General features: G+C 37.9%; 1 protein-coding gene and 1 long non-coding RNA gene across 6 annotated transcripts in view; one reads left to right on the top strand and one right to left on the bottom strand.

Moving 5' to 3' along the window:
• Positions 1–12,549, top strand: part of LOC122880460 — a 110,188-nt gene that overhangs the window by 74,736 nt on the left and 22,903 nt on the right. The gene's annotated exons all lie outside the window — the stretch shown is intronic.
• enox2 (ecto-NOX disulfide-thiol exchanger 2) overlaps positions 1–12,549 on the bottom strand; it is a 168,463-nt gene that overhangs the window by 147,319 nt on the left and 8,595 nt on the right. For 3 of the 4 annotated variants that reach the window (XM_044205606.1, XM_044205605.1, XM_044205609.1), the window contains exon 2: positions 6,315–6,410. The exons of the other annotated variant lie outside the window; for it this stretch is intronic. Coding sequence is in view for 2 of the 3 variants with exons in the window: in XM_044205605.1 (XP_044061540.1) it covers positions 6,315–6,402 (88 nt within the window). In the remaining variant the exon portion in view is untranslated. The remainder of the gene's footprint in view (positions 1–6,314; positions 6,411–12,549) is intronic. 4 annotated transcript variants of the gene reach the window in all.

The following is a 12,549-nucleotide window of genomic DNA, read 5'->3' as shown; positions in this document are numbered from 1 at the left end:
CAGACTGTCAACCTATTTATACCCAGGACAATAATATACACCACGACTACCTAGTAGCAGAGAAACAGAGACCCAGGAAGAGGCAGCTCTGTGTGACACTCCCATGGTGAAGGAAAAAAAAAGAGCCACTATGATGACGTTCTGCCTTCTTTTCTTCTGTAAGGCTTTCCCAGAGGAGTGAACTAATGACAATGTCCTCCTCTACTACTGTATGCTACTTCAGCCATAAGAGAAACCCCTCAATGGTAAGGGTAACAAAAATAAATTACTGATTTAACATAACCTGGATTGTGTATGTTTTTATATATATATATATATATATATATATATATCTCAATACTGTGACTTTTTTAATGTTGTGTGGATTTGTAAATGGATTTGAAAGCATCTGATTCAATGTCACTTTCAGAGAGAGACATATTTCATGATGACAACTTGACATAAAAAACAAATATTCCTCCCAGCTGACATAGCACTGTGGCCTATATACTGTAGATGCTACAAAGGACTGCAATAAAGCCTTTGATTATGGTCATGTCAGAGTTTGATTTGTCATGCAGTCAAAGTTGGTGTCACATATCAAAAAAACGTAAGAAGCAACTTCACAAGATCAACCAAAATCTACAAAAGGACAAGCAGCAGCATATCTAGTTTAATGGCTTGTGAGTAAACGTGGGCATGAACTGAAATATGCTTTGTGTCAAATCTGCTCTGCAAACTACACCAAATTCTAAAAGCAGTAATCTTATAGTAAACCACACTGCAATTAAACCAGGCAACGAGTTGTTTAAACTCAAAACCCCCAAAGAGCTCTATTTTTTGCTCCTGCCGTGGCTGACATTTTCCCATTAGTGGCACGGGCGCGTAATTTGGTGGCACCAATATTTCATTTCAGAGAGCATTTCACACAGTAATGAACATGTCACCAAGTGAAATTAATGTGTCACTGTGTTTAACAGATCCAATAAAAGTAAAGAATTTGAATCACTCAGAAATTACATATCAGACCTATTATCACAGTTCATACAACCCTAGTGACAGTTTATTTTGCTGTTACTTAACTTGGTGTTATACAAGTATCTAATGTCATGAACTTTGCAATCCCACTTCAAGCATTAACACACACACTCACCCAAATTATAGAGCTTAGACTGATAGGTGTGACTGTGATATCGTGCTGCACAAACTGTGCTATTCTGCTACATGAAAAACCTTTTAATGGTTCTGCATGCTATACACAACCTTGGGATTACACTGGTCTCAATTTGAGTTTAAGAAACATCTGGTGTCTCAGGAGTTTGATACCGGATATCAAGAAATAATTTTTGGAGCTGCATCGTTGACAAAAGGCTACAATTTCACACCCTGGGTGTTTTTATTTTACAGAAATATATAGCCCAAATTTTTTATCTCAAGGTAGAAAATGACGCCATTGGGAAATAAAATAGATTTTTTGGTGAAAACACTTTAAATCCACCTAATAATATCAGATATCAATCAAATTTCTCTCAAAAATGCAGAGAGCCACTTGCAAGGAATTTCTTCGACTGAAGGAGAGCCTGCTCTCACATTCCTTCCCCATTCACTGTCAAGACCGCAAGCACCACAAACTCTCCCTTGATGAGGCCAAAAATATCTTTTTGCATAACTTTGGGAGAGTGTTGCAGATTGTCACATATACTGATTCAAACAACTAAAATCACAGATACTGTATGTGCATTCATATGTGTCGGTGTGGAAGAGAGAGCTGGAGTGTGTGTAGGTGCTTCAATAGCAGTTTCAGCCTACTAGATATCCAAACCCCAGCCTTCATTTTGAAAATACAAAAGGCTGGAGGCAGAGATGAGTCGAAGATATTGTAATTAGCTACCACCATCACAAAACTGCTGCTGTGGAAAATACTAGAGAAAAAGACATTAGAGATTTTCATGATGTGTTCATTGAACCATTGAAGTGGTGACTGTACAACTTTTTAGACTGTATGACTATGCCCACTTAATTGTCATATTCTGCAGTTACAATATATACAACAACAAAAAAAGATTGGCACTGGGTAGGCAGCAGGCTCTAATGATAATATAAATAGGTTAAAAGTTAAAGCCGAGTGACCAAGATTTATTATGTTTATTTCAAATGGAGACACAACTGCACATGGACACAAAAGTCTTGGTCTCAGCAAGTAGGTCCCATTAACTTGGCTTATATGCTGTTTTTCAGTGATAGTCATAAAAATTAGTTGATGTGAAAGAGTACTGAGTATTCTGGCAATCACTCACATCTGTTCTGCTCTCTGTAGGCAGAGAGGTCAAAGAGAGTTTAGTACTGAGCCTGGAAAATAGGTGGAACTAAGTGGAGCTTATTTAACTGTGTGTGTGTGTGCTGTATATGTGTTTGTATCACAAGAGAGTCAGTCAGAGACAGAGCAAGACAGACTGACACATGGAGCAAAGGTGACTGCTTATATTAGTCTGCTGCTGTGAATGTCATGTTGTTTTGGACAAGAGGTTAAACACAATCCTAAAACATACTCTTCTTCTGTCTTTGCATCTTTGCAAACGTTTCTCAAACGCCTCTTAAACGTTCCACCCAATCAGTCATGAAAAACTACTTAAATATTTATGCAGCGTTCTTGAATGTTGGCTTGCCTGTCAGACCAGGTAGATACAGAAGTATTGTATCTGACTCCTTGAATGGGGTTATCATCTTCTTGTTTTTGTCATTCTTGTTTAGGTTGTAAATGGATGACTTGTCCAGACAGTTGAAAGCCTGTAACACAAGGGTCTAGAGTACTAAAATATTTTAGGGCTGCAGCTATTCTTTTCATTATCGATTAATTTGTTTATTTTTTGGTTTAATCAATGAATTGAGTTGTCAATAAAATGTCAGAAAATAGTACAAAATACAAAATTATTTTTTTTCTTCTGTCAAATGACTAATTGAGTAATCAACTGACTTTCATCAAAAATGATTTTAGTATTACTTTAAAGAAATGTTCACTATGTAAAAGTAAAAATCTCAAGCTCCTTTAATGTAACATGTACTCTTAAATGTTACATCCATTTAAAACAATTTTCTATTACTGAATGCTTTTACAAAAAAAAGTTCATTGACAAAGTCCAACATTTCAATGCATCATGAACTAACTTAAATAAATGAGAGTTAAATTAATATGATATACAATTTAGGATTATCAAGACACATTTTTGAGTCTCCTAAGTAAAGAGTAGCTATTTTACTAAAATAATTTGTATTTCGCACTTCGTTATAAATCCCTGATGAAAGCCTAAGGCAGTCAAATTAAAAAAAAAAGAGAGCTGATGGTCCCTTTGGTTAAAAAGGATGTGTTATTTTGTTACACATTCATTGAAAAATATATCAGCTTTCAGAGCACAGAGCAGTGGACCTCAACTATTACTCCCCCTACACACCGTAACGCATGCTTTCACCCTCTTACAGTAGAATATTAAAGCGAAGACCTTGCAAAAGAGACAGGAGATGGAAAACAGCAGAAAAATGCACATATCGCTTGACAGAAAATGGCTCCATCAGTATGTTAAATTGGAAATTGACAGTGATTTGTCCAGGTCTGTAAAATGTCTACACTAGTGACTGAATAACAGGTAATATCCTCTCCTTTCAGACAGACAGTAGTATCTGGGTTGTTCGCAAATGTCAAATAGCTGTTCTCAATAATAACCGGAAAGAGGTTGACGAACACTCATCTGGCAAGTATCTCTGGTACTGTGTGTGTGTGTGTGTGTGTGTGTGTGGTCAAGTTGCTGTGCTGAGTCGAGCAAGCTGCTCTCAGCAAAAATGTAAGACAACAGCATCAGTATTTTGAATATGATTTATCACATCTAACAGCTGGCTCTAGTGGGTGTTTTTAGAGACAGGATGACCAGAAACTCAAAAATATCAATAACAGTGACAAAAGATTCTTGCTGTGACGCAAAACTCTCAACTAGCAGCATGAAGAGTCCGAAGAAAGTGTCTGCTCTAATCCAATCTTTCTCCTTGAAAGTTTTTCCCAAAAGCTGCAGAGACGGATATTATTTGGTGCCCAGTTAAAAACGGGAGCTTTGACCCATTTGCTTCCACGTTGGGCATTAAACTAGGACACTGTACTGTCTACTGAGTATCACATGGAAATCTAGTATGTGTAAAATTAGAATGAGGACTTAATCAGCAACCAGCTAATATTGGAGTTCAGGATCCCAATTTCTTTACATACGGCAACATAAATCCCTCTGAAGTTGTGGTAAAAGCAGAGTGAGCTACACTAGAAATAATTGCACTGTGTGGCTTGGCTGAAAAGCTACAGAAACTTAAAAAAATAAATCTTTTGTCTCTCTTAACTCAGATGGCATGACTGACCCACAGACCAAGAGACAGAGGAACTGGAGGTTATTCTGCTGTTAAAAGTCAATTTTTCACTCTGGTTAGTGTTATAGGATAAAAATGCCAAAAGGAAATCAGGGGCTGTGACTGACCATGTCAAGAGGTTTGACAAGTATTATTTGTTGTGGTTATGGAGGACAGTAAATCTATTTTTATGTAAGCACACATAATATAATTACGACACATACTATAAGCCACCAAGACACCATTCACACCACAGCTGAGTACAATTGTCGCTCTTTATTTTAGTGCTTAATACTGTTAGGTTCCCACTTGGCACAATTATGAATGAGAGTAACAACTCATACTGATGAGTACTGCTTGAAACAGGTAGCAACAAGCATTGTTGACTCTAGCTCCTCTGCAAATGAGCTTGATTGTGTGTTTTGGACGAGAACAGCAGTTGAGAATTGGCATTCGATGCACGGTCATTAACTGTGCAATTCTGCCAAAATGTTTTTTTCCCCCTTTAAAACTCTGGTTTGTTAAGTAGATCATGGTCAGACACAGAAATAAAAATATTTTGAACTTCAGAGGGAGATGATGAATTTGAAGAAAATTAAAAGGAAAATAAAATAAATAAGAAATGCACAATTTAAAAGCTTTAAATGCAAAAAAACTAACAGAAGCTAAATTTAAAAAAATAATCCAAATGTCATATGTTCCACATTTTAACTGCAGTCCATGCAGTACAGTCTATACAGCCACATATGCAAATACAATCCATATGGATTCCATTGCATGTGCCACAACTGGAATGTACACCACATGGACTGTGAAAACTGTGCTGTATTTCAAAATTGAAAAAAGAACTACACAAGAAAGCAGTATTGCCTGTTCAGTTCCAACTTAATTGAAATGGTCATTTAAATACCAAATCAGAGTCCGTCTGCTCAGCGTAGATTGTTGTTCAGTATTTCTCCTGACCATGCATTTTTTAAATTAGGTTATACTTTTAAGAGATATTATGGTTGTATGCCTTCAATTCCTAAATTAAAATAAAAGGTGAGATAATTATGCAGTGGACATAAAAATACACTGCAGCATATTCAAATGAGAAGGGTTCTAATTTGTGCATGTGCCCAAACACAGGGACAGAATCTAGGGAAACCTATTTGACATGTGGCACACATCTCCAGTAGTTAGTAGTTCTTAGGCAACAGGCAATTAGAGGAGATACCACTGCTGTTATCTGCTGCTGAATCTGAAGGCAGATTCCAGTATTAATAGTCTGAGAGGCAAGCACTACCTCTGGGACAACAAAGAACAGCACATATCCTGCAAGCAAAATACTTTAAGCACTGCTTTACCCGCTTGTACTACTCTCTAGTGAAGGACATTTGGACTTACACTGAAATGCTTCAAATCTTTTACAAAAAAAGACATCAAACCATGACTTCATGACAATTGTTTGTGTAGACACTTATGACTAATGTCAATCTACATGTACAAGTGCCACCTTTGAAGAATATCCAAAGGCAAGCAACAAAAGCTTTTACAGCAGAGTGACACTCGAGAAAATTAAAAGGACTGAAATAATTTGAACTGATCATTCAACCTAGGCAGGATTTTGTTGTTTTTTTTTCCCCCCACAACTGGTTTCCTGCTAAAGCCATAAGGCTAATTAACACTGTGCTTCAGAGAGGTGTTAAACATGGAGATAATTATTGGAAATTGTCAAAATTAGAGAAAGGCAAGATGAAAGAGAAATTCGGAAAATGCGAGATTGTTAATTGGTGAATTGTTAAGTTTCACTAAACTGAACATTTTAATTAACAATAACAATGACATCTCATTAGAGACATGGTGATAAAACCTAAAGGGTCAAAGGAAAAAGACACCACATAAGGCAGTGGTGGATCACGGTCTTATTTAAATCTGAACAGGATGGATCTTGTATGCCATGGAGATCGTACCTGTGTTGTTGCAGTCATAGAACAGATTCTCTTTTCTCCCAGGCCATTTCACTCTGGCAAACACAATGTTGCAGTAGTTTGGCTTCATCGTAGAGTCTGCAAAACACAAATGTAGAAAATGAAGCCCACACTGATAAAAAACCTGAATACGCCTCTACCTTCATGGTTCTCAATCAGCTTTAGAGCTAAGGCACGAAAGCACTCACCATTAAGTCCATTTTGATACAGCACATTTCAGTTTTGGATGCTAAAGCACAGCCAAAGGCAGCTTTCACACTGACAATAGCACTGCTGTGAAAGCTCAAGCTTCTTGACTCATTTCAATGAGACCACTGCTTTGGCTCAGCGGGGGATCCTGTCGCAGAGGGATCCAGCAAAACACTTGGCTCTGGCCCTTTTTGTCCCACAGCACAATGTTAGGTCATTAAGTAAAACACAGTGTGTTGACCAATCAAATACATGCAAGCACACATAGGATGGAAAATACCTTGTAGTGTGGACCTTGTAGCATTGTACTCATTTGCTACCTACCTGGCCAGCATTGAGATGGATGAGAAAGTTATTACTGCCGTGATTAGCTTTCCAGAGTACAATCAAACCTCAGAGGAGTACAAGGACATAGACGGCTGTCTTTGCATTTTAAGCTTTCATCCTGGGCTTGTTCGTTTGTATTTCATCCTCATTACCTGAACCCTGCGGCAAAAGGCTCACATTTACACAACCCATTGCATTGTTCTTCCATGGTGCTATTGTCAGTTTGAAGGCCTCTAATGCAGCACTGAACGCTGAAATGATGAGCAGACAATGTTTCTGCAATCCCAAAACATTTGAGTGAGGAAGAAAAACTCAAAGGCAGCCTACCACAGCAGACTACTGTATAGAGAATTGTCCTAAGATCAGCAAAATATGAATCATATACCCCCAAAGAAACATTACAATCCAATCTACTCACTAATTAGAGCCAAATAATATAACACACAGCTCTATAGGCCACTAAAATAGGTAGAGTTATTTACTGCAGCATAAGAGTGGGAGAACAACGGCATCACAAACTGCTGCAGGAAGTGGATCACTTCAGGGGATTAAAAACACTGCAATGTATTTTTCAGCTTTCTCCTTGGTGCCCCATTACAGTAACATCTCCAAAGAGTGAAGTGCTGATGTGTTTTGTATAATCACACAAATATAAAAGCTGCTTCTTCAGATGTGGATCAAATTCTTACAGGCTGTTAAGAATTTATGTTGTGTTGATGAAGGGACACCCTTCTGGATCAAGGCAAATACAACAATGAGGGGAAGAACAGGTGTGTTTGTTTTGCTGAGAGAAACCAGACTTGTGTGGTATTATTTTTTGGTCTCAGCTGATAAAAATGTAGCCTGACAATCAGATTGAATTGCCATCTCGTTTTGCTTCATTAATTTTGTCTAACATGACGCTGTGTTCATGTTGTAGTGACTCTAATAAAGTTGCTAGGAACAGTTAATTTAACATTTTTCACATTGATCAAAGAAATCTGTTGATTTAAGAGTTATTTTTTCTGTATGTGGACTGAAAACAATAGTATAGGTGTAACAATCCTTTTTGCGGTTGCTATTTTCATGAGTGTAATGAGTTAGCTAGCTTTGTAAAAAAGATGACGTCCCCATTCTTAATCCCGCCTACTAAAATCTGATTGGTGGACCATTCTTTCAACCAGCTGAAACAGCCGTCAATGGGCAGAACACAGTCAGAGATGTGGACAGCAATTCAGAGTTCTGGATTATTTCAAAATTCACTTTGGGATTTTAAATTCTTCTGCTTCCTGTGAAGTTCAGGATAGGGCTGAAACGATTCCTCGAGTAACTCAAATACTAAAAATCATTGATTCAAATTATTTCGAAGCTTCGTTTAATCCATATAACTACATACAGTGCACTGTGTTCGCACGAATGATTATTACTGTCGCACAACGTGCTCACGCTGTGTGTGATCAGGGACGTTCAGAGCAGTTATGGTATGATTTGACAGCGCAGATTACAATAAGGAGGAAGAGAGAAAATAGCGCGGGTCGCAGAGTAGAGACAGACCAGAGAAAGCGACAGAAAGTGTCCACAATAGCACAAGGTCTGTGCTTCAGCATCTCAGCACAAAGCATAACGTTACAGTCGCTGCGTCCAGTCCACAGAGAGGACCAGACACAACGTAGATGAAGGCTAGTAAAGAATACAGGCTATGTTAATTATGGCTATATGTAACAGTTAGTTAACAATGTAAATCAATGTGGTGGCTAGTTATGATGTCCCTAAGTTCAAGATATTAACCACAGAAAATAAATAAAAATGCAGTCAATTTGTGAAAGCCTGAGCTTCATTCATGTTATTTATTATTATGATAGTCACAGTTCCTGTCCACTCGTTTTAGCCTCCTACAAATGCCACAAAGAAGACAGTAAAGGCTTACGTTATGCCTGAGCTGTAGTTAGGTTGAAACTTGTAGTTCTGAAACTTAAGTATATATACCTTTTTTTAAAGCAAAAGGTGTTTGTTTTTGCATTTTTTTCTCTTTAAAACCCAGAATGTAATATGGCACTTAAATGCACTAAATGGGTATAGTTTTAACAGATAATATTTCTGTATGCAATGTAAGCAATACAAATGTAGATTTTTCTAAAAAGGAACCAATTAGTTGTCTTATTTTCTCTTTTGCATATTTACTACTCTAATAAAGAAAAGGTATTTCTTATTCGATTACTCGATTAATCAATGAAACAATTGGTAGAATTCTCGAAAATAATCGATAGGTGCAGCCATAGTTCAGGGGTACTAATGATCAGCACAATGACCACTTTTACACACTGTATTACAGGAATTGGTCAACATACTGAAAACTGCGCTATCTGAGCTGCTGGCCAGGGTCATAATATGATGACTCTGCCCTTAGCCAAATCTCTGACTACACCCACGCCCACCCACACCCTCCTCAACATCCGGCTCACACTAGCAAAGAAACCATTAACAGTAATGAGAATCGATGGGGGTGTTAAAAGTATTGGCAGTCCAGCCCAGGAGCTGCTCTCTGTGCCGTCTTTATTAGTCTGGAAAAAGAGTGCTGGTCTCTAGCCTGCCAGCTCTAAATAGGAGTGCATTGATCAGAAGGTCAGGCCAGGCTGAATCCAGCCCTGTAATTGTCTGTGTCACTCCTCATTCTCATTCCAGCAGCTGTCAGTCGTCTCCCAGGTAAACCAAGGCTACCATCACACGTGGCAGTTCACACCAAGGCAGAGGTTAAGGCTCGGACAAAACACAGCTTACGCAAGAGGCAGGAGAGCAAGAAAGAACACCACACACTTTTCTCTCAGAAAATTAGGCAAACTTATTAATCTGCTCGTTGTTGTATTTGCCATCTGACTTTTTCAAATATGGCTACCACTCGCAAAGGATGTCCCTCCCTCAGCGAAATACATAGTCCTTAATTTTGCACAAGACTGAAAGGTACAACTTACATGCATGTCTTACTAAAAATTCCATGAATGTTGGTTCAGTCTATCTATCTCTGTGGGAAGAAAACCAGTCAAATCATTTCGCACATTAATCCAGATATCTGGCTGCTTCAGACACAGAGCTCTGTAAGATTTCTATCCTGGCTTTAGAGCTGGAGTCATTTCCAATGTCTTGGCAGCTAATCAGCTGCTATCTTTCATCAAAAAGCCACACTGACGGGGCCAAACCTATCCAAAATCTACCAGGGTAAGATTGTGTTTCAGTTGTAAAGTAATTCAAAGCTTTAGTGTTTGATAGGTTTGAGAGAAATCACAAACAAATCCAGTGAGTGGAATGTGTCTGACTGCAAGCCTGCTACAGATTTTTTTCTGGATGTGACATTGGTAAATAAATAAATAAATTTGTTTTTTTTGTTACTCCTTTTGTAATCCTACAAATAAAAGCATATTCAGATAGATGGCAGAAAAGTTAGATGGCAACTAATCAAATCCTAAGAAACCTGGGACGCAAGGGCTTGGAAATCCAATGCTAATTTAAATTCCAGTTCCCATTAGCTTGAAATATGTAGATGTCATTCATACAGGACATGATAGCCAAGGGTAAAGTATGCAGTGATGCTGTGACCACTTTTTGTCACAATCTAAGTCCTCACAGCTCATCACTACAACAGAAGATTGAGTTCAATTACCAAAATTATAACCCATCATCAGCACTGCCTGATTAAAAGTGTGGCTTTCATCTTATGAAAAATATGGCATTCGTGAAAGTAAGTGCCCTGTCCAAAAGGTTTTAAGCACTGAGGTCATCCTCAGATTATCAGGTAATCAGTGCAAAAAAAAAGTGTAAAATAAAGCCCATGTTGATGTTCAACTCGTGAATTTGAAAAGTCATGCATGTTTGAAATCTGTTTGGGTATAATCAACACTGCACTTCTTCCTGCGCTGGATTACAATAAAAGTACATCCACCCCGGTACTCGTCAATGTCATTGCAGCTTCCAGACTTACTGGGGTATGAAATTAATTTACTTCACACCTTTCGGAGATCAACGTCCATTGAGATCTGATGAGGAGATTTACCCTAAAGCTGAAAGCCACATAGCCTAAATGACTGACCACAGGGAGTGATAAAGGATATTGTAGCATGGTGGTTGGACCAATTTCAACAGCAATTCAGTCTGCCTGAGGAAAAAATAGGCTCTGTATAGCAGGTCAGTGTTTAGGACTAAATGGAACCGGTTATCAAGCACTGGGCTATGCCCTGAAAGTAAAACCAATGCAATGCACTTACGTTTATCCTGGGTGTATACTGCAAGGTCATTGTGAAATTTTCATTCATCTTCTATGTTACATACATAGGCCTACAGCATATCCCATGTGGCACTTGGAGTATGAGTGAGTCCACTGCTCTATTTTTTAAGCCTCCTGGGAAGCGTAGAGCGTATGCTCCCATACTGTCATTTAAGCTAGTTTATTTTTGTACTGGAAAGGTAGGTGATGTTTTAACTTTTGAAACAGATTTATTTTTAACAGCCATTTGAGCGAAGTGGAGCAGAAGGTAACATAAGACCTCTACAAAGGAAGTGACTATAATTAAAGTTAGAATGCCAAATAAATGTCTTCATCTGCACATTAACTACTCATAATTTGTAAATAAGAAGAATCCTGACTGAATACACTTGAGTGATGTTGTAGCAGAAAGACAAACTCAATTAAAAAATACAAACTAAACAGAAAAGGACTCAGATAAATATAATTAAATGCAATTAATGCAATTAAAAAGGCCCCCATCATACTGAACAAAGGCAAATGACACATGATATTATTTATGTGTTGACAGGTTGTAATGATGGTGACTGAAGGCTTTAACCACATTTTGTTAATTTAGTGGCTGTTACAAACAAGTGTGGGGGGGATGTCCTTTTTGGGAAAGGTCTCAGTTTAAAGAAACAAGCACTATAAACATGACAGGAACTATTGACGATATCACAGTTCAGTTTACAATTTTGTGTTTGAAACTAATTATTTATATAGTTTTGCAAGAAAATAATACTTCCCATGCACTGATTCATATATATTATTTAGCTATTAGCTATTTTCACAATTCTATTCACTCACTTTAGATGTTTTGTGGTGGGCAGGTACTGTATGCAGAGACCCAAAATACACACAGAAGCTTATTGATTCACTCAGATGGCACCCTCTCACCGCCTGCCTCTTCTTATCCAGCTCCCAAATTCCCTTGAGGGTCAACAAAACATCTCATAATGAGAAATGTCACCTTTCCTAAACCATAGTGGGACAAAAACAATTTGGTTCAGAACATGGGAAATGTTCTTAACATGGTGCCATCCACCAAGCTAAGTTTAGTAAGATGGCCTCAGGCAGGAAAGTCTAGTCAGACAGATTTAGCAGATGAAATCAAAATAGTGCTGGGGCACTTTTACACGAGAAACGACAAATAGGACGGAAATAGGATGTAAGGACACTGTCTAACATATATAACAAACAAGCAAATAAATAAAACTGAAGCAAGAAACAACACACTAATATTAATAAGCAAAAGGTGAGTGATGGGCTGTAATAGACTGACAAGTGTTTACATTGACGTTAATGATGCGATTACTGGGAGTAATCATCTTCAGGCAGTATTTGAATATCATGCCAGGATATCAGGATGAGATATTTAAAACATATATGAGCAGAGTTACTCCACTGAGGCATTTTTGCAGTTTAAGCTTTTGGTTTTACTTTAAA

Source organism: Siniperca chuatsi, linkage group LG8, assembly GCF_020085105.1.
Source record: "Siniperca chuatsi isolate FFG_IHB_CAS linkage group LG8, ASM2008510v1, whole genome shotgun sequence".
Classification (NCBI taxonomy): Eukaryota; Metazoa; Chordata; class Actinopteri; order Centrarchiformes; family Sinipercidae; genus Siniperca; species Siniperca chuatsi.
The sequence above is the reverse complement of the archived record's forward strand: the minus strand, read 5'-3'. Positions and strand labels throughout refer to the sequence as shown.